This window comes from Chrysochloris asiatica, unplaced genomic scaffold (assembly GCF_000296735.1).
Source record: "Chrysochloris asiatica unplaced genomic scaffold, ChrAsi1.0 scaffold00420, whole genome shotgun sequence".
Lineage (NCBI taxonomy): Eukaryota > Metazoa > Chordata > Mammalia > Afrosoricida > Chrysochloridae > Chrysochloris > Chrysochloris asiatica.
In genome coordinates this window covers 830000-853444 of record NW_006408938.1, presented here as the reverse complement: position 1 = coordinate 853444, position 23445 = coordinate 830000, and the positions used below count along the sequence as shown (strand labels likewise).

The following is a 23445-nucleotide window of genomic DNA, read 5'->3' as shown; positions in this document are numbered from 1 at the left end:
ATATATATACACTTGTAATTCATTTATGAAGTTTTACTTCTTACCCCTGAATTATAATGTTTTAATTCTTACCCCTGAATAAAAGAATACAGTTTCATGGTTATCATGTGACATAATATGTTACTAATTTCAGTTTCAAAACTGTTTTATAGGAAAGGTGCATGCATGTTGAAATCCAAAGTTGCAGTTTATTAAAAAGAAATGTAGTATATTTTATCTATTTTGATGAAATACATTGCATAATGTATAATAAATTTAATTAAGGAGACCCGACCAGAAGCAAAAGCTCTATTATGTGAGTGAATCAAATCAGAGAGAAGCTTTTTCAGCCCTCTAATAGCCGTTAAAACCAATTAGATTTTGAATGAAAATTTATTCCAAACTGGTTAAATTTTAGATTGGCTTATAACTCAGTCTGCCTGGGACAGTCCCAGTTTATTCCTGTTGGTCCTGCAAAATTATTAATAAAGCTACCATTCACGCTATAAATATCCCACTTTGAATGCTAAATTACATGATCACTCTGGTTAAAGTAAGTGTGCCAAATATGCAGACTTTTCTCTTATTCCTTATTTTATTTATTTGTACAGTATCCCTTGTGTTTACAAGAAAAGAAAAGAAAAAAAAAAAAGCAACAAAAAAACACAATGACAACTTTATATTTAAAAAACAAAATAGGATATGCTATTCAACATGCCATTTTATGTGAATCATTAATTTTACCCTCCATACTATGCAGCCAAGAAAAGATGCCACCTTTATTGCCAATCCAAAGAGACTGGAGATGTTGCTTATATGAAACAGCTAGTGCATGATGGAACACGCTGTTCCTACAAAGATCCATACAGCATATGTGTGCGAGGAGAGTGTGTGGTGAGTTCAGATTGCTCCCCAAATCCTTTCTACAGAATCGTGCAGTGTATTATCTATCATTCAGTATTTAAGAAAAAAACGATATAACTGCTTCTTACCTGTGAAATCATTATACTGAGGGTCTGTGGATACGTAAATAGCAAAATAAATTTAGGAAAAATTTTGCTTACTGAAATCAAACTTTGATCACTGGAGAATTAAGATTTGAGTCATTTTTAATGTCTATGTTATTCTGGCACTTTCAGATAGGGACTTCAACAATTTGAGAAGAGTGCATTTGCTTTGAGTATTATACTGGGATCTATCTATATCCTCCTTACTAGATAGAAGGAGCCTGGATGGCATCATGGGGTTAGCACTGGGTAGTGGTTCAAACTCACTAAACTGTACATGGGACAATGATGTGGCTGACTGCTCCTGTAAAGTTTTACAGGCTTGTAAACCATAAGGAGCAATTCTACACCGTCCTATAAGTCAGAATTGACTAAAAAAGTGAGCTGTATATGCTATTAAAACAGGCTTTTCTTTAAAAAACAAAAAACAAAACAAAAAAAAGTTTCAGTGCTAAATGCACTTTATTTTGTCTCTAAAAGTTAACAGAGACTTCTTTCTTCCTCTCACTTTCTAATTGATTCAATGTGTAAACACTAAATTCCACTTCAGAACAAAAAAAAAATATATAGAAGCAAAAGTAATTTTTCACCCTTTTTACCTCTTTTTAGGCATTATAGTTTATTTTTATGTTCCTGTGACTAATTTGATTTTGATATGAAATTATTTTTATTAATGGAATATACTGGTCCTAAAATCTATTTCCTTGTCATTTCAGTACAACTAAATTATTCTGTTAATGACTTTTTAGTGCATAGACACATACTTAAACTGAAATTTCCCTTAGAGCAGAATCTATGTCTTATCCACCTTTTTTCCTCCCACAATATTATTATATTGTTATCGTTGTTAAGTTTCATCGAGTAGGTTCCAAGGAGAGGCTGGTGAGTTTGAACCACTGACCTTTGGTTCAAACTGACATTAGTGTTTAAACCATCTTTGTGGTCCAGTGCTTCATCCCACAGCACCACACCAGGACCCATCTAGTGCATTATGCCATACATATCATTATTTTACACTGATTTATGTCAAGAATTTGCCCAAGTTCAGATAACCTTTAGTAGTAGTTCACTATTAAATTGCTGAGAAAATTTAAACTCCTCCTGATATTCAAACTTTTCCACAGGCTGTACCATGCAAATCTGTTAACTATCCTCCTCTTATGCAGCACTTACCTTCCACTGGTTTCAATACTGGTGTAAATATTGTTCTATGAATCTACTTCCCACAAACAAACCACTTCCGTGGCTCTGTTTGAATTTCTCCACATTCCAGAAATGCCTCTATAGTGTGTCGCTTCAAAACCCAATAAAAGGTTCACCTCTATGAAGTTTGGCCTCACATCCCTAGCCAATGTTTAAGGTGATTACAAATGTATGATTCACTGTTTCATTATTCATCTTTATAAATAAGAAAACAACAGGGAAAAGCAGCTTCTTTTTAAAGTCTCTTTTAAATATCTATGTTCAGTAAATGTTTGATGATTATGACAGTGTGTGTGTTAGCTTTAGGTGCCATAGATTAGGTTCTGACACACAGCGACCATATATATGTACAACAGAACAAAATATTGCATGGTCCTGCATCATCCTCATGATTGTTGTTGCATTTGAACCCATTGCTGCTGCCATTGTGTCGTTTTATCTCATTGAGGGTCCTCCTCTTTTTTGCTGATGTTCCACTTTACCAAGCATGATGTCCTCCTCCAGGGACTGGTCCCTCCTGATAGCATATCCAAAGTATGAGAGACAAATTTTCACCATCCTGGCTTATAAAGAGCGTTCTGGCCATACTTCTTCCAACAGGTACATTTGTTCTTCTGGCAGAACATGATTCTTCTCCAACACCATAATTCAAATGCATTGATTGTTCTACAGTCTGCCTTATTCATTTTCCAACCTCTACATGTCTCTGGTAGCATAGTAGTTACGAATCAGGCTGCGAGCTGCAAGGTCAGCAGTTCGAAACTACCAACAGTTCTGTGGGAGAAAGATGAGGCCGTCTACTCCCGTAAAGATTTACAGCCTCGGAAACCCTGTGTAGGGTTGCTATGAATCGGAACCGACTACACAGCATATAACAACAACAATAAGTATATAAGGAAATTGAAAATGCCATTTTCACTTGAGTCAAGCACACTTTGGTCCTACAAATGATATCTTTGCTATTTTACACAATGAAGAGGTCTTCCAACTTTTCTACGTTTACCATGATGTTATTTATTGGTCTACCTGAGAGGACTTTTATATTATTTACATTGAGATGCAATCCATGCTGAAGGCTGTAATATTCTATTTTCATTACTATGTATTTTAAGTCCTCTTCACTTTCAACAAGCAAGGTTGAATCATGTGCATATCAGAGTTTGTTAGTGAGTCTTCCTATTCCTAATGCCACGTTCTTCTTCATATAATTCAGTTTCTTAGATTATTTGCTCAGCACAGAGATTGACTAAATATGGTGTGAAAGAATACAGTCCTGGCATACACCTTTCCTGATTAAAAATCATTTAATATCCTGTTGTTCTGTTCTAACAACTGCCTCTTGATCTATGTAATGGTCTCTCAGAAGGACAATTAAGTATTCTTTGGTATTCTTTGGTTTGGTGCCATTCTTGGTATTGTTATCCATTTGTTGTTGTTATGTGTTGTGGAGTTGGTTCTGACTCATAGCGACCCTGTACAGGGTTTCCGAGGCTGTAAATCTGTACAGGAGTAAAAAGCCTCATCTTTCTCCTGCAGAGCAGCTGGTAGTTTCAATCTGCTGATCCTGAGGTTAGTAGCCCAATTCGTAACCACTACGCTACCAGAGCTCCTTAAATGTTATCCATAGAAGCCTTTAAAGTCAATAAAGTCCAAGTAGATATCTTTCTGGGGTTCTCTGCTTTCAACCAAGATCCTTTTAACATCTAGTTCTACATCCTCTTCTGAACAGTGTTGGCAGTTTTTTTGAATTTCTGGCAGTTCCCTGTCAATATACTGTTGCATCCATTTTGAATTGTCTTAAGCAATTCTCTTGATACTGTTTGATGATTTTCACAATCTGTTGGATCACCTCTCTATGCAATGGGCACAAATATGGATTTCTTCCAATCAGTTGGCCAGGTAGCTGTTTTCCAAATGTCTTGACATAAATAAGTGAGTGCCTCCAGAGCTACATCAGTTTGCTGAACGATTTCACTTTGTATTTTGTCAATACCTGAAGCTTTGTTTTAAACCAATGCCTTCAGTGCAGCTTGCACTTCTTCCTTCAGAACCATAGGTTCTTGATCATATGCTCACTCTTGAAATGTATGAACATCCACCGTCTTTTTTTGGTACAGTAACTGTGTTTTCTTTCCATTTTCTTTTGAAGTTTTCTGCATCATTCAGTATTTTACCCATAGAATCTGTCAATATTGCAAGTTGAGGCTTGAATTTTTTTTTCACCTCTTACATCTATATAAATGCTGAGTATATTCTTCCCTTTTGGTTTTCTAACACTGGATCTGTGCACAGTTCATAGTACAACTTTACTTTGCCTTCTCAAGCTGCCCTTCACATTTTTCTGTTTAGCTCTTTTACCTCCTGATTGCTTCCATTCATTATGGCTTCTCTGTGCTCAAGAGTCTCTTCTGAAATTCATTTTGTCTTCTCTCTCTTTCCTGTCTTTTTAATGACTTTTTTTGCTTTCTTCCTTTATGATGTTCTTGATGTTATTCCACAGTTCTTCTGGTCTTTGTACATTAGTGTGTAATGTATCAAATCGGTTCTTAAGATTATCTCTAAATTCAGGCAGGATGTACTCAAGGTCATATTAAAACTCAGAGATGTTTTAATTTGTTCCAACTTCATTCTGAACTTGTATATGAACAATTGATGGTTTGTCCACAGTTTGTCCCTACCTTTTGTTTTGACTGATGATATTGAGCTTATCCACTGTCTCTTCCCAGAGATGTAGTCAATTTGATTCCTGTGTATTCCATATGGTCAGGTTCGTGTATATGGGTGTGTTTTATATAACTTTTTAAAAATGCTATTTGAAATTTGAAATCATTGGTCTTGCAAAATTCTATCATGTGATCTCCAGCATGATTTCTATTACCAAGGCCATATTTTCTAACTACTTATCTATCACTCCTCTTTGTTTTCAACTGTTGTACTCCAATCACCAGTAATCATCAATACATCTTGATTGTATGTGTGATCAATTTTGATTGAAGTGGTTGGTAGACTTCTTCAATATCATCATCCCTGGCTTTAGTGGTTGGTGCATATATTTGAATAATAGTGATATTAGCTGGTCTTCTTTGTACACATATGATATTATCCTATCACAGAGCATTGTACTTCAAGATAGATTTTGAAATGTTCTTTTTGATAACCAGTGTAATGGTATTCTCCTATACTGTCCTTGCCTGCCACTGCCTCTACTGTCACCTCTATTGTCACATCTGCCATCACATTTTCTCATGTTCTTCCTTCTTGATGGTCCTGGGATCTTCTACCTCTGCATCTAAGATGGCTCCTTTTAAGCCTAGCTGGAATTAAAAACTAACCAATACCAGCCTTAGAGTCCTACGTACCTTATTTGTGTGGTCCCAAGGAGCTCTGGTAGCGTAGTGGTTACGAATCGGGCTGCGAACCTTAAGGTCAGCAGTTCGAAACTACCAGCCACTCCACGGGAGAAAGATGAGGCTTTCTACTCCCGTAAAGATTTACACCCTCGGAAACCCTGTACAGGGTCGCTATGGGTCGGAACCGACTCGATGGCACTTAACAACAACAACAACAACCCATTCACTTGGTGGGAATTAAGAAGACTAGATAGAAAAGCTATATCAAGTAAAATCAAGGTACCACAGGTCACTTCCTGGCTTTTCAAGTCGTTGTCTTTAATAAATGAAGAATTGACTCTTCCCCCTTTCAGTTATACATCTTCTACATTAAAATTTTGAGAATCACAATTAATCCTGCTAACAGTTACTCACTACTGAACTCTTAAAATCCTATCAGCATCTTCCTCCACCCCCTCTTCACCAGAACCTCTGGAAAGAAGGAAACTATTCATTGGGAATTCTCCCTTGTCTCCCTCATTCTGAAACTATGTACATCCATGAAAGCTTGTAAGCCAGCCCCTTCAGGCCTTTATTGTTGTTGTTGTAAGTGCCGTCAAGTTGGTTCCAACTCAGCATGACCCTGTATAGGGTGTTCAAGGAGCAGCTGGTGGAGTGAACTGCCAACAGTGTGGTTCACAGTTCAGTGCGTATCCTGTAGTGGTACACCAGTAGTCCACATGCCCGTATAGACCCCTCATTTTTCATTGTCAATGTCTAAATTGCCTATCCTTATGAAACCAATACAATGAGAGGTCAAACAATATGAACAATCCTCAATTCTGGCTGGTACTCTATCCATGAACAAAAATCCAGTCCATCAAATTGTAGCAATTTACACTTGCTCACAGTCTCAAACATCTTTATATTCATCTTGTCAGCTCAACACTGGCCATCCAAGCTATGTCCAATGGTTACTAGTTGCAAGGTTTGGGAGTTCACACACACGCACACTTCCCTGTGCTTCCGACCAGCTGTACCTTAACTGGCAATCCTAGCCACCAGGGGCTAGATTAGTGCCCGTGGGCTCTGGAGTTCACATAACTCCCTAAACTTCAGACCAACCAGCTGTCCCTCTTCTTTCTTTTATCTCAGGGTCAGCAGGTATCAGTGGAACATGTCCAAACTCAGCTGCGTTTACCCTACTTCCACTCAACAAGTAGACCCAGGTGGTCACCAGCAAGCATACTACTGTGCACAAGCTCCCTCTAACTTTTAATCCTCAAAGGGAATTTTCTCTAGAATGGCCACACACTTTCTTGCCTTGACTCATCCAAAGCAAACAACTTGCTTGATACTAAAAAAATCATAAGCATTACACTTTTTTTCTTCTTCCTGCTGTTCTCTTTCAATCATAAATAGCCTCTTCTATCTTTTCTCCTCCACCCTTAGTCTAATCCCATTCATATGCATATGACCTTGGGCCTCTGGCAGGATAAATCCAGGCAACTCCAGATGCTGCATTTCCTGCCCCCAAGTTAAGCATTTTATCTCTGACATTCCATTCAGCCATTACAGGTGAGAAACCAAAACTTCTGGTGGTTGTTGTTGTTAGGTGCCATTGAGTCAGTACCAACTCATTGTGACCATGTGCACAACAGAATGAAACACTGCCCTGCCCTGTGCCAACCTCAAAATTGTTGTTATGTGTGAGCCATCATTGGTGCCACTGTGCCAATCCATCTCAATGGGGGTCTTCTTCTTTTTCTACAACCCTCTACTTTACCAATCATGATATCCTTCTCCAGGGATTGGTCCCTCCTGATAATATGTCCAAAGTACGAGACATGAAGTCTGGACATCCTGGCTTCTAAGGAGTGCTTGTCTGTCATTGTATCGTACTGTAGTGACTGATGTGTTGCTGTGTTTATAGAAGCTATGTCACATGTATTTTAAATACCAGTAGGATCACCCATGGTGGACAAATTTCAGCTGAGCTTCCAGATGGAGACAGACTACTTTCAAATATTTAGTCACTGAAAACCTTATGAGTAGCAGTGGAACACTGTCAGCACCAGAACAAAATCCAAACTAACCATCTAAAAATCAAGTTTCACTTCCCACGCCCCTTGGTTTTTTCTCATACAAAATCTCAAGCTTCCATGAGTCTGGAGCCATTGCAACGAATTCTGTTCCCAATGGCAACTATAAGTCGTTTGTGTTAAAAAATTCTGTCATGTCCAGCATGATTTCTATCATCAAGGCTATATTTTCCAACTACTGATACTTTTTTGTTTCCAACTGTTACATTGCAATCACCAGTAATTATCAACATATCTTATCTTGATTCCATGTTTGAGCAATTTCAACTGAAGAAGTTTGTAGAATTCTTCACTTTCATCATAACTGGCTTTAGTGGTTGGTGTGTAAATTTGAATAATAGTGGTATTAACGGGTCTTACTTATAGGTGTATGTATATTATCCTATCATGGACAGCATTGTTCTTCAAAATAAATCTTAAAATGTTCTTTTTGACAGTGAATATGATACCACTCCTCTTCAGTTGTCATTCCCAGAAGAATAAACCCTAAGACTGACATATTCAAAATGGTCAATACAGTTCATTTCATGCCACACCAAGATTATCAATCTTTATGTGTTCCATTTAATTTTTGAGAATTTCTAACATTCCTAGTTTCATACTATGTGCATTCCATATTATGATCTTTAATGGAGTTTGTAACTATTCCTTCATATTTTGAGTTATGTCACATCAAAAAATGAAGGTTCTGGAGCTTTGCTCCATTCATGTCACTAAAGTCAGCTCTATTTCTAGGAGGCAGCTCTACTCTAGTTGTATTTTGAGCACCTTTCAACATGAAGGACTCATCTCTGGCACTGTGTCTGACAGTGTTCTGCTTCTTTTTATGAGGTTTTCAATGGGTAACCTTCAGAAGTGGCCCCAACTCCTTCTTCCTACTGTGTCTTTGTCTGGAAACTCCCCTGAAATCTGTCTGCCATAGGTGACTGTTCTTGTTGTTAAAATACTGCTGGCATATCTTTCTGCATCACAGCAGTACTCAAATCACCACTGTTGGACAAACTGATAGATGAGTGATGTAAAATATCTACATTCAGCTAAGGAGCCGTAAGGAGCCCTGGTAATGTAGTGGATTATAAACTGGGCTGCTAACCACATACTCAGCAATTCAAATCTACCAACATCTCCTCAGGAAAATGATGAAACTTTGTATTCTTGTAAGGACGTACCACCTGAGAAACCCTTTACAGGGTTGCTATGAGTCGGAGCCAATTCAGTGGCACATAGTCACTACTACCAACACCAGTAAGACTATAAAACATACTACTCTTTGAATCCACACTGGCCCTTATCATATGGGGTCAAGATAAAATAAGCACTGCATGTCCACTTATTCCACAAGAGAAAGTAAAGACAAAATACCACCCTCTCCAGAGACATAGGCTTCCAATCTGCCCACCGTTGACCTTGGACCCTAGTAAGAGGGAGCTCCATTGAACTTGAACCTTGATCAAGTCTTCCTTATAAAACCACTCATGAAGAGTAAAAGCCTAAAGTCCCAAGATTCGGACTGTAACTATTGAACAGAATTGTCATTGTAAATGTTAATTTGAATTCTCTGGTTCTAACTGACTGTCAGTTCTCAAGCCGAACACTTGATATTCTCTCAGGGGTGTGCTTTCTCAATTATTACTGCATGGATGTTGTTGTTAAATGCTATCAAGTCAGTTCCAACTCACAGCAACCCTTTATAGGTTTTCCAAGGAGATGCTAGGTGAAATTGAACCACCAACCTTGTGGTTAGTCCAGTGCTGATCCTTCAGTGTATTGATAGAGCATTTTCCAAATTTTCAATGTTTATTTAATTTTTACACAGTTCACTTCTCAATTTATTTATTTTTTCTCATGCATTTTGCTATAAAAAGCAAGGAAAAATCAGGTGGGACCTTCAATATTTTTCTTAGAAATATGCAAAGCTTCATCACTTACAATCTGTACTTTCCACAAAAGCATTCAATCGTAATTCAGTTTTTTTGCAACTTTATAACAAGGATTTTGAATAAAGTAACACATTCATCAGTCTATCTTAAGGCCTCAGCAGAAGTACATCTAACATCCACTTAAAAAAAAAAAAAAAGCTTTTTTTATCAATTGAGTGATAGTTTATATGGCAGATCATCAGTTTTGCATTCAACCACTCATACTTTGTTTAATTGCAATGCTTATAATCCCCTCCTTGCACTGCTGGCTAACAGGCTATACTTTTTTTTTTTTTTTTTTTTTTTTAATGTACACAAAACACAGAGAAAATGTATATTCATTTAAAAAAACAAAGGGCACATTTTGTAAGCCAGCTCCCTGTCCACAGGGTCTAGAGTCCTCTATAGGCTATTGCCTCTACTAAGGTCTCTGCTATCACTGTTTTTCTGGTTAGGATCCCATACTTTTCTCCTACTCTTCTTTCTTGATGATCCTAAGGGTAATTTGTTCATGGAATGAAAGATTAATTACTCCCCCCTTTTTGTTTCACATCATCTACATTTACAGTTGTGACTATCGCAATTAGTCATACTGACAATTACTCACTATTAAATCCAAAGAATCCTATCTCTACCTACCTCCATCCCCATTCACCAGAGGGAAACTATTCAGTGGGGATTCTACCTTACCCCTGTTGTTCTGAAACTAAGCACACTCTTGAAAGCTTGTAAGCTAGCCATTTCCTGCCTTTATAAGCCCCACCCCCCATTTTGGGTAGCCTTTTTGTTTGTATGTGAAACAAAAAGGGGGGAGTAGTTAATCTTTCATGCCAGGAACAGAGGCCCCTTGGACCATCAAGAGGGAGGAATCTTTCCTTCTCAGTTAAAATTTCAAGCAACTTCACTCATTAGCAAAAGTCCAGTTCATCAAATTGTAACAATTTACACTTGCTTCCTGTAGCAAACTTCTTTATCTTCCTCTCATTGAGTTCTGATCAGCAAGCCATCCTATGTTATAACAAAAAAAAATCCATCCTAGGTGAAATGAATACTATCTGCAAATTTGGACATTTTTGCATGCTTCCCTCCACTTTAGACCAGATGGCCGCTTTACTCTCAACTCTAATCCCCAGTGGATAGGTCAGTGTCTATGGGCTCAGGAGTTCCCAAGTCTCACTAAACTTAAGACCAAGCAGGCTTTCCTTTTCTCTCTCGTCTCAAAATTGACAGGTGTCTATAGAACATGGTCAAACTCAGCCCATGTCTTCATTGCTACCATTCCCCCAATTCCACTCACAAATAGACCAAGGCAGTCACCAATGAGCTGTCTAGCCCGCTCCTGTGTTCCTTTTGAGTTTCAGTCTTGGAAGGGAGTTTACCCTGATGGGCTGACTTTTTTTACCTTGATGGTATCCAGGCTAACAGCTTGCTTGTTCTCATAACATTCAAACAGTCTGCTCCTTCTTTTTAATTTTTTTCCTAGTGGTCTTTCTTTCAGGAAGTATCCTTTATTCCTTTAGCCACTCCAGTTGGTTTGCATGTCCTTAAAAAGTGAGGATGTCCAACCTCAGAAGATTGTGGATGTGGTTTCAGGATTCCACTTCAGGCTTCATACTCTACAAAGCCTTAACAAGAAGCCTATTTCACTGGACATATTCTAGTACTCCTTATAGCTAACCCACTCTCTTATAGGCTGAAGACAGTACAAGCTTTCTGCAATCATATTTCCCAATATTCTTTTCTATTCCACTTAAATGTGTGTTTTACAATCGTAGGCAAGAGAAACCAATATATCCAAGACAGTCAAGTATCTTAATATTATTTCCCCTTTTTCACCCATTCAGATTATCTCACAATCCTTGTATCACAGAGCCCTGTTATTCCAAGTTTGAGTATACATCACTGTTTGAGTATACATCCCATATAGCCCATGCAACCTTCCCTGTCTTCCTTGTTCATCCACACGCTCCTCTTCCTTGTATATTGCTTTATCCTTCCTTGTATATTGCCCTCCACATAACCCGAGTTATCATGCGTCTAACATCCACTTTTTTTTTTTTTTTCTTTTTTGACATCCACTTGTTATAGAATATTCTGGTCATGAAAATTGGGCTGCTAGTCACACAAAAAATAAAGTTTTTTTTGTAATTTTTATATGATTTTTTTTAACCTACTCTCATATTCTTCAGTGCTACATTGAACCTAGCTACCAGATGCTCCAAGGAAGAAAGATGAGGCAATCTGCTTCCATAAAGATTTGCAACCTCAACAACCCCATGGGACAATTCTACTCTGTCCCATTGTGTCTCTATAAGTCTGAATCAACTCAAAAGCAGTGGATTTAATTCATGGGAGTAGACACTTTCTCTATAGCTCTGTTTACTTTACTACTTTATGAGCTCTCCCAAGAAGTGCCTTTGCTGTTAGTAAGCATCATTGTTTTTGCTCCAACTAATGGTGACCTTCTGTGCAACAGCACAATACATTGCCTGGTCCTGCCATTCTCACAGTCTTGGCTGTGTTTGAGCCCTTAGTTGCAAGCACTATGTCAAACCATTTCATTTGACATCTCCCTCTTTTTTGCTGATATCACCAAGCATGGTGTCTTTCTCCAGTGTCTCTTCTTAACATATTCCAAGTCTCACTATCCTCACTTCAAAAGAGCATTCTGCTGGACTTCCTCCTGGACAAGTTCATTTGTTCTACTGCCGGTCCATGGGAGGGTAAGGCAAAACATATTGCTATAACATTACAAAAACCTTTCTTCATCAAATATCACAATATGTGTAGTTATTGTTTCCTGACATATCCTCCATTTAGGTCTATATATTTCTGAAGGCAGGGTTATCATTTCTGTAACCCTTCTCCCAAAGAAGGTTATAGCCATGTTAAAATGGCAGTTTTGTCATCCTCCAGGGATTCAAAGTATGTTGTCTTAAAATGAGTTTGGAGAACAAACCAAATTTGCAAGGGACAAGATCAGGCATGTAGGGTGAACAGGATAAGACTCTGAATGAAATTCTCTCAGAACAGCCCTTGCTCCCCTGGAAGAATGAGCAGGTGTATTGCCATCATGGAAAAACAATTCTTCCATTCAATTTCTCTGGCTGTTTCTCGCCAATGCTGTTTTCAGTTTTGAAAAAGAAGTTTTCTTAAAATTTCTTCATAATACATCCCTGTGATCAAGATTACACCTTTGGAATTCCCAAAATCAACCCTTATAACCTTCTGAGCTAACCACTGTATGTTGAATTTAACTGGCCCAGCAGATCTCAGAAGTCACTATTTAGGTTGGAATTCTCCATCTGGATCCTATTGGTAATTATAAGACTCATTCTAGTTATAATCCATTTCATAAACTTCCATCTTACTTCAAAGACTGATGGGCACATTGACACCCAAGACAAAGCTTGCTGAGGAGGCCAAAATGGTCACTTAAAATTGAAAATGTTGGCACTCAAGACAAAGCTTGCTGAGAACGCTAAAATGTTCACTTAAAATTGAAAACGTCAAACTATTTGAAATCCCAGTTTCAGTACCTGTCACATCAATGGTAATTTTATGGTCTTCTTCCACAAATGTCTGGTTGTTAGCCAGAGTTTTTTCACTCATCAAGACTGATGGTCTTCCCACTCCTGGTTCATCTTTGACATTTCCCTGGCCTTCCTTAAAATGCTTGATCTATCTAAGAACTTTTGTCTTATGTGAGAGAGCAGTCTCATAAATTTGTTGTTAAAGCTTCAATGATTGGGAATATGTCTACTTGATTTAGTTAAAAAGTTAATATTAGCCCCTACCTCAAAGTGTTTTTTTTCCCATGGCACAAAATGAATCATTTGTTACATTTCTTAATCTCAGAAAGGTTTGGAATAATACATTTTTAAAAAGTACTCTATTCGTACTAATTTAAAATCTTTATGATAAATGTATGCCTTTGTTATATAATCTAGCCAGTTTAAAATAGTTTGATGAAGAGGCAAATATGAGGGTAATGTTACTTTTGAATACTGTGGAGTGATTTTCAAAAAGTAGATTTCAATATCTTCAGGGCTAATCATGTGTCCAAACCAGCTTTCAAAGTAACTATGATGAAAGTAATACCTTTTTAAAGAGAGAGTAGCAATTATTTTCAATGCCCTACTAAATGGCTAATTATGTAAGACAACATTTGCATTTAATTAATAAATTAATTCCAAAAGGGAAAAAAGCTATCTTTTTTATGAAGACCCCCTGGTGAGACTTAGACATGTATATTACTGAGAGAACTTGTTATAACCATACACTGATCAGAGATATGTTTAAACAGTCGTGTTTGGAATAAGCCCATGCATTTATGAATTGAAACCCTCATCGCAATATGTTTTTACTTACCCTTGTACTCAATATTCTGTACCAACATCACAATTCAAATATGTCAAATCTTCTTGTCTTTAATATCCTTAATACTTTCAACAGCTTGTTCAAGGCACTTTAAGCTCTTATTCTCAAGTATCTCAGAATTCTTTCAGCCTCTACTCACTACCTAATTCCAGTCCCTCTTCCCCAACTTTTTTTTGTTCTTTTGGTCTTTGTTACAGTTGTTGTTGTTAAGTGCCATCAGCTCAGAAATTTCTTAACAGATTGCCATCAAGTGGTTGCCTTTAAACAACAAAAATTTACCATCTCTTAGTTCTGAAACAGGTTGTCTGAATATAGGTGTTTTCAGGGCATGCTTTGTCTGAAGACTCTAGAGGAAGATCCTTTTCTGTCTCTCAGATTCTCTTAACTCCATGGTCACATAGCTGACTTTCCTCTGTCAGTCTCTGCTTCTCTTCTCCTCATTTGAAAGGACATCATTTATATTAGATTAGTATTCACCCTACTCCAGTATGACTTCATGCTAATTTAGCTAATAATATCTTCAAAGACCCCATATCCAATTAAAATTACATTCATATAGTTACCAGAGGTCAGGACTTTACGTAGTATTGGGGGAACTCTATTTGATCCCCAACAATATGAAAAAAAACAAGGAAAAATTGTTCCTATAAGCATTTTCTAAGTAGTTTACTAAGATAAACTTTGAACCATTCAATTAGAAAACCATACACATAGGATTGGTGGTAGTCAGTATATTGAAGCAGAACTTAGACTAAGTGATGTTTATAAATGTGAAACTATACTACATGATAGCTATGTGATACAAACTTATAGATATAGCTGTTGTTATTGTTGCTCAGTGCTGTCAAGTACAACCATAAAAATATGGCACAGAATAGTAAATGCATATTTTCAATATTAACATTTGATGGCGATGGTGTTCATATTATAATTCTGAGGATGTTTTTTGTATAAACAGATAATACACATATATAGTCATAAAATAGTCTTATTCTACCACCCTTTGGATCTTAAGAACCTTGGTTCTTATTTTGGAAGAAAGAAGATACAGATCTGTAGAAGAGATTATATGAAGAGTCTACTCTAATTGAATTGGAAGTATCATTATGAATTCATGTGATAGTATATTTTGAAATTGCTCTTTTAATGCAAGTCAATAAAGAGACCAAGATGTAATGAAAAATCAGATATCAATGAAAAATCCTAACAACCACATATGATCTTCAAATGCCATTTTTCAATAAAAGAAGCAGGAGAGCTTCTTGGAGAAATTCCTTTCCTTAAGCAGGAAACATATCTTGACATACCAGAAAATTAGGAAGCTATCAGAGATTACTAGTGTTATGCCAGAAAGACATTAACTTCAATGGAATCAAATTATAATTGGTTGATACCTATCAAATATGTTTAATTCCATGAATTCTTAAAATATTTATAAGATAACAAATTAGTCACATTTTGTGCATAAAAAGATCAATTCATTATCTGGAAAAACAGATATAAATGGAAAGAATTGAACATGTATCCTTCCTCTCCTATATGAATAAAATTACTAGGTGGCCAAACAATAAAGGCAAACACCAAACCCATTGCATCAAGTTAATTGTGATATAGAATGACCCTGTAGGATGGAGGAGCGATGTCCCATAGGGTTTCCAAGGTTATAAATTGTGATAGAAGCTAAGTGCCACCTTTTGCACCTGTGTGATAGCTGGTAGGTTCAAATTCTGTTTCAATTAATAGCCAAGTGCTTCAATTGCTGCACAGTCAGGACTCCTTAACAAATAATTCTTGGTATTAAGTGCTGAGGAGTCAGTTCCCACTCATAGAGACCCTATAAAGGGTTATAATGGAGTCCCGATGTGGCACTGTAGGATAAGTACTGGCCTGTTAACCACAAAGATAATGGTTTAATCCCACTAGCCATTTCTTGGAAACCCTATACAGGGTTGCTATGATTTGGAACCAACTCAATAGCAGTTAACAAAGACATTTTTAAAATATTCTCTTAACTCAAGTCAATAAACAGACCAAGATGTAATGAAAAATCAGGTACCAATGAGAAATCCTAGCAACCACATGTAATCTTGAAATGCCATTTTTTATTAAAAGAATCTGGAGAACTTCTTGGAAAATTTCTTAAGTACTTGTGAGTTGGTTTTGACTCATACTGACCCTGTTTAGGGTGCAGGGTTTCCAAGGAGCAACTAGTGAGTTTGAACTGCCAAAAGAAATAATAGATCCATTTTGGAAGAAGTGTAGCCAGAGTGCTCCTTGGAGGCCAAGATGGTCAAATTTCGTCTCTCATACTTTGGACATGTTGTCAGGAGGGACCAGTCAATGGAGAAGGGTATCATGCTTGGTAAGGTGGAGGGTCAGAGTAAAAGAGGAAGAACCCCAAAGAGATGGATTGGCCAAGTGGCAGCATCAATGGACTCAGGCATGGAAACAGTAGTGAGGTTGCTGAGCAAATAATACGAGAGGCTGGGTTCTATGAAGAAAAACGTGGCATCAGGATTGGAGGAAGACTCATTAACAACCTGCGATATGCAGATGATACAACCTTGATCGCTGAAAGTGAAGAGGACTTGAAACTTTTACTTATGAAGATTAAAGAGCACAGCCTTCGATATGGATTACATCTCAATGTCAAGAAAACAAAAATCCTCACCACTGGACCAATAAACAACATTCTTAACAATGGAGAAAAGATTGAAGTTGTCAAGGACTTCATTCTTCTTGGATCAACTATCAACACTCGCGTAAGTAGCAGTCAAGAGATCAGACGACGTATTGCACTGGGCAAATCTGCTGCACAGGAACTTTTTAAAGTGTTGAAGAGCAGAGATGTCAGCTTGAGGACTAGGGTGCGCCTGACCCAGGCCATTGTGTTTTCAATAGCCTCATATGGATGCGAAAGCTGGACAGTGAATAAGGAGTATTGTAGAAGAATTGATGCCTTTGAGTTGTGGTGTTGGAGGAGAATACTGAGGGTGCCATGGACTGCCAAAAGAACCAATAGATCTGTTTTGGAAGAAGTGCAGCCAGAATGCTCCTTGGAGGCCAGGATGGCTAAGCTTCGTCTCTCCTACTTTGGACATGTAGTCCGGAGGAAACAATCATTGGAGAAGGGTGTCATGTTTGGTAGGGTGGAGGGTCAGAGAAAAAGAGGAAGACCCCCAATGAGATGGATCGGCCAGGTGGCATCATTGATGGACTCAGGGGTGGCAGCGGTGGTGAGGTTGGCCCAGGATCGAGCATTGTTTCGTTCTGCTGTGCATGGGGTCGCTATGAGTCGGTTCCGACTCGATGGCACCTGACAACAACAACAAATGGGCCAGAACCCACTCGATGGCACTCAACAACAATAATATATATACTTTTTTGTTGTTTTGGAGTCCTGTTGTGGTGCTGTGGGCTAATGCACTGGACTGTGAGGTTGGTTTTGAACTGCAAGGTTGGAAGTTCAAGCTCACTAGCCGCTACTCAGAAGCCGTATACAGTTGCTATAAATCAGAACCAACTCAACAACAGCAATCCGTTGTTGTTCAAGCCGACTTTTCAGTACAGTGCATTAACAAATAATGCCACATCAGGACTCCAACAACAACAGTAGCAATACACACACACACACATATATCACACACACACACACACACACACACACACACACACACATATATATATATATGTATGTATTCATGGAGAGAAAGAGAATAAATATATATATAGAGAGAGAAGTTTATTATCAAGGAAAGAGCTTACAATCACAGATCCTCAGTGAAAGAGCGAGAGTCTATCCCACATGTCAATTTTATTGAGAGCAGGCAACACCCTTAAGGAAACATCCCTTCAACTGATTGGCTGTTCATAACCACTCACCACAGAGTGAACTATGCCTGTATTAGGTGTCATCACCATGGAAATAAACACATCCCAACTATTAAACCTCTGGAAATCCTGGCCTAGTCAAGTTGACACAAATCCCTAACCATTACAGAGGGGATTGCAATTATTGAGATGAAACAAAGTGTATGATTTCTTGAATGTAAGACTGATAATCTTGCCTGTAAACCTTCACTCAAGTCACAATAAAAATAAATCCTTACAACTAGACAAAGAAATAGCATCATGATAAATGAAGAAAAGATTAAAGTTATCAAAGACTTCATTGTGCTCAACACTCATGGAAGAAACAGTCAAGAAATTAAAGATGCAGCACATTAGGCAAATCTGCTGCAAAGACATATTTAAATTATTCAAGTACAAAGATACCGCTTTAAGAACTAAGGTACACCTGATTCAAACTATGTTATTTTCAATTGCCTCATATAATTGCCTCATGTAAATGGTGGGCAATGAATAAGGAAGACTGTAAGAGAATTGATACATTTGAGTTAACAGTGTTCAAGAAGGTACCATGGACTGCAGAAGAATCAACAAATCTGTTTTTATGATGGCAGTACTTTATCTCTCATACTTCTAAACTATTATCAGGAGGGACCAGTTACTGTAGAAGGACATTAGGCTTGGTAAAGTGGAGGGTCAAAGTGAAAACGGAAGACCCCCAGCAAGTTGGGTTGGCATAGTGGCAACAGCAACAGACTCCAGCATAACAACAATTGTGAGGTTGGCACAGGGCAGGGCAGTGTTTTGTTTTGTGTGCACAGGGTCACTATGAGTTGAAACCATTTTTTGTTGTCTACTAACAACAACAAAAATCTCGGTGCCACTCACCTATAGATTTCCCTACTGTTTTGGCTTGTGTGGTGCTATTGTGCTGGAAGCTATGCTACCACTATTTTAAATATCAATAGGTTATACATGTTGGACAGGTTTCAGTGGGTGGAACTTCTAGAATAAGACAGACTTGGAAGGAAAGGCAGACCACTTCTGAAAGGTTAGCTATTGAAAACCTTATGAATAGAAGGCAAATACTGTCTTTTTTTAACTAATTCCAGTTTTCTTAGATTCATACTTAGTACATTCTATTTTCTAATGTGTGTTTGCACCTCATTTTGAGTTGAGCTCAGTCAGAACAGAATATGGAGATCCTTAAAGTTTTATTCCATTCATATCACCATGGTCAACTCCACTGTGAGGAGGCAGCTCTTCCCCAGTAATATTTTGAATGTCTTCCACCCTGAAGATCTCATCTTCCAGCTTTATAGCTGATAGTATTCTGCAGCTATTCATAATGTTTTCATCTTCTGGTAGTGCATCTGACAGTGTTTTGCTGCTTTCCATGAGGTTTTCAGTGGCTACAGATTCAGAAGTTGTCTACTCTACTTTTTCCTAATTCATTTTAGTCTGGAAGCTCAGCTGCAACCTATCCACCATAGGTGAACCTGCTGATATTTAAAACTCCAGTGGTATAGCTTCTAGCATCACAGCAGCATGCAAGCCACAGATGACAAACTGACAGGCAAATGGTGGTATGATACTTTATTGTATTTTTGTTAGGTGCCATCGAGTCAGTACTGACCCATAGTGACCTTATTTATTCACAGCAGAACTAAACATTGCCCAATCCTGGGCCAACCTCACTACTGATGACAGTTTAGGATGGTGTAAATATTTTATTCACCTTAAAGCTGTTGATTGTTATTACATGGTGGACACATCATGTGACTTTACACTTGTTCATTAAAAGATTTTAAGTAGATATAAAAAATCAGGCTTACAACAAAAGTCTGTTGCCAACTGGCTGAATGTTGGTGCATGATTAAACAAATGTCTGCCATTCTCTGGATGCCAATCTTTACCTGGCACTTTTAAATTAGCCACATTTCACACTGTTTTCCCAGAAAGTGGGCTGTGACAAAGAAATTGGCTCTAACAAGGTTGAAGATAAGTGTGGAGTCTGTGGAGGAGATAATTCCCATTGTCGAACTGTGAAGGGGACATTTACCAGAACTCCAAGGAAGCTTGGTAAGATGAGTTTTCTATACACTTAGTATATTTCTTAGACTTTGTACTTTTGGGAAGCACTATTTTTTAGAATGCATCAATTTTTAATAAACATAACAAAATATTATCATATGATTTCTTTTTAGCGAATTATTTATTTTTATTTTTTAAGTAACTATTAATATCATTCTGACTCTATTCATACTCAGTAGCATCTATGATGAAAAATGGCTACTTGAAAGAACAAATAAAATAATTAATTGTGGTAGTAAGATAATATTTATTTGACTTACAGTTTTATTAATATGCACTAGATATAATTATTAGAATTGATACTATTTTGAGTTTTAATTTGCACATAAATGGAGAATCAAAAGTTAAAGTCACAAAATATTAGACATACAATCTTTTAAATGTTGCATCAGTTAGCCTATTTTATTATTTAACTTTGTCATTTTTTTTTTTGCCTTCCCCATTACCCAAGTTAATATGCATCTACCCTCTAGTTAATGATTTGCTTCCCTTCCCCTCCCATCCCTGTTGTTGTTGTTGTTGTTAAGTGCCTTAGAGTCAATTTTGACTCATAGTGACCCTGTATAGTTTCCAAGGCTGAAATCTTTACGGGAACAGAAAGCCGCATGTTTGTCATGGAGCAGCTGGTGGACTGAGACCACCAATCTTGTGGTTCACAGTTCAGAGCTTATCCTCCAGAGCTACTTGTAGAATGTAGTATGAAATATAGTGTGAATATAATTTCTTGACTTTCTATATGAGTGGTCTCTTAGCATATGTTGTTAAGTGCTGGCGAGTCGCTTCCGACTCATAATAACCCTGTGTAGGGTTTCTAAGAAACGACTGATGCTTTTAAACTGCTGACTTTACAGTTCAAATTGCTTGAGATCCAGTGCTTATCCTACACCACCATATCATATCAGAAGGCTTTAAATATTCATGGAAAAATGGAATTAAAAGATAATGGAATTTTCCCAGAAACTTTCTAAGTCCCTTGTAGTCATTCGTTTGTTATTGATTAATTTAATTCAGTGTCTTTTATTTTAAAAGTGAACAAGTCTATCATATCTGTAAATTGAAGATACGTGTTTTACATAGCTTTAAAAATTATATTAAAATTTGAGCTATAACCAAAAATAACCTGAGATTTAATTGCTTATAAAACCCAGGTGGTACAGTGGTTAATTAAGTGCCTGGGTGATTACTAAAAAGTTGGCAGTTGAAACCCACCTGTGTCTCCGTGGGAGAAAGGCGTGGAGATGTTTCCATAAACACTTACAGCCTTGGCGATCCTAGGGGGCGCTCAGTCCTATATGGTTATTATGAGTTAGATTATCTCAAAGTCAAAGCCTTTTTGCTTGTTCTTGAATAATTGCTTATGTGAGTGAACTTTTATTATTATTTTTGTGAATTAACTGATAGTTTACATGGGAGTACATCAGTTTTACACTCATCCCATCGTGTTTCATTTCATTGCAATGATTACAATCCTCTCCATGCATCATCATTCAAGAGTATTTGCTTCTATTCCCCCTGTTGTTGTTTTTTTATTTTTTGATGTACACCAAAACAGTGAGTGAACTTCTATTCTTGTTTCCTATTAAATGACCTAGACTTAGGGAGATACTCATCAGGTGAAGCAAATAATATCCTCACACAACATATAATATGCAAAGTTCCATATTTTCATAATTAATCATTCAAATTGTCATGAAGATTTGGATGCATACATTCATTAACAAATAATTTTTCCAATTTGCAATCAATATTATTAAGTGATTGAATCATTATTTATTGGGGAAATGTTTTTGGCATTCAACATTTAAAAATAATTTGATGTGGTGCCTCCTTCTAGAAGCTTCTGTTATGTTTTCTAAAGCATTGTCAGAACAGTTTCTAATAGAATGACAGAAAAACAATAAATGAAAAACAAAGAAAAGAAGTCTGGGTTACTTTAAGCATATTGTTGAGATAATAATGTTTCCTTTTAGAATAAAAAGGAAGTATAAAAATACCTAGTTTTTATCCAAGTAATTTTCTTAATTCTTTCTACTGCCATTTTACCCCAACTGTCCAACTTACACCAATTGCAGACACATCAGCTTTACTGTATTTACAATAGCAGAGTTAAAGGACTCTATTCCAATATGTCTTTAGATACTCCCTAGTTACTGATGTCTTTGCTATGCCTATGTGATCATTTCTACTACGTCTTATACCTTGCAAATTGTTTTAAAACATATTTTAGAAAGCAAATATTTACATTCAGGTTGATAATAATAGTTTAATAAAGCAAATAAAACTAGAATTATATGCATTATATTATGATTTTGGCAGAGGTGAATGTATGTTTCTTCATCTGATTTTGAAATCATTTGCTATACTTTCTTTGTTGGAATTGCATCTTAATTATTTTCTTTTGAGTGAGAAACAATTTATTTTGATTTATTTCCAAATCGAATTAGTATAAGGAAAAAGCTAATTGCTACAATCATTTTTTCTGTACTATGTGTAATATGAGATTGTGGCATTGTTTTTCAGATCCCTCCAAAATTATGCTAATCCTGTGACTCAAAGATCAGAAGAAGTGGAGATAGCTTCTATCAGTCATACAGCTCCAGGCTGTTTAAAGTTAACCTAACATCCACTTCTTGGCAATAATGTCATCACAGTTATTCAATAGACTAATTAACCTTTTCCAACAGGAAAACAATTAAGCAAGAGGTGCCAAAAAGAATTCAAGTTGCTGGAAAATGAAATCTGCAAGTATTCAACTTCCAATAACATACATCATTTTGAATTCATGCTTAGTCTTACTTTCATTGACTATTAATAGTTTATTGGTATTAGCTATGATGATGCTAAGCACTTGACTGCTAAATGAAAGGTCAGCAGCTCAAACCCACTGGCCTATCCAATAAAAACTGAAGCTATCTACTTCTGTAAATATTTACAGGCTAAACTAAGGAGCAGTTCTACTCTGTCCTACAGGGTCACTAGGAATGGACTTGATGACCGTGGGTTTAGCTATTGTAATTGCATTTTTGTTTCAACATAAGAAAATGACAGAGTATATTTTATATCTTACCTTAATAAAATATCTATGACTTATAATATAGTCAATGAAACAACAAGACTTTGGTAAACATGAAACCTCCACTAACTAAAGACATTCTATTTAAGGGAAGACAAGAGGCGCTTTCACTTTACCCAAAGGAGCTCGCAATATTTCTCTTGCTGAAACAAGGGAAGCTAAAAATGTACTGGGTAAGTTGTAATAAAATGCAGAAAGACGGGCATCCATAAATGGCATCAAGCTGTTTTGCTGTACTTGGCAACAAGCATGTTACTTCTAACCATTGCATAGTCAGGCAAACATGGTGCATTTCATGTGTTGCACTTTCCCCCAGGTTAAAGTACTGACAACCATGGTGCCCAAATTTCTACACCAGTTAGCTAAAACAGTAATAAACATTATGAAAAAGTTAGATAAATCCATTCTTAGTTAAGTACAAAGAACAGATACTTTCCTTTTTCTGATTTTCATCAGGAATATATATATATAAATATATAAATAGATATATAGATTAGATAGATAGATAGA

General features: G+C 36.9%; 1 protein-coding gene across 1 annotated transcript in view; it reads left to right on the top strand.

Annotated features, from left to right (window-relative positions):
• Nucleotides 1-23445, top strand: part of ADAMTS3 (ADAM metallopeptidase with thrombospondin type 1 motif, 3) — a 498368-nt gene that overhangs the window by 444824 nt on the left and 30099 nt on the right. Inside the window, exons 14-15 of the mRNA XM_006876862.1 lie at nucleotides 740-873; nucleotides 19727-19850. Coding sequence (XP_006876924.1) covers nucleotides 740-873; nucleotides 19727-19850 — 258 coding nt within the window. The remainder of the gene's footprint in view (nucleotides 1-739; nucleotides 874-19726; nucleotides 19851-23445) is intronic.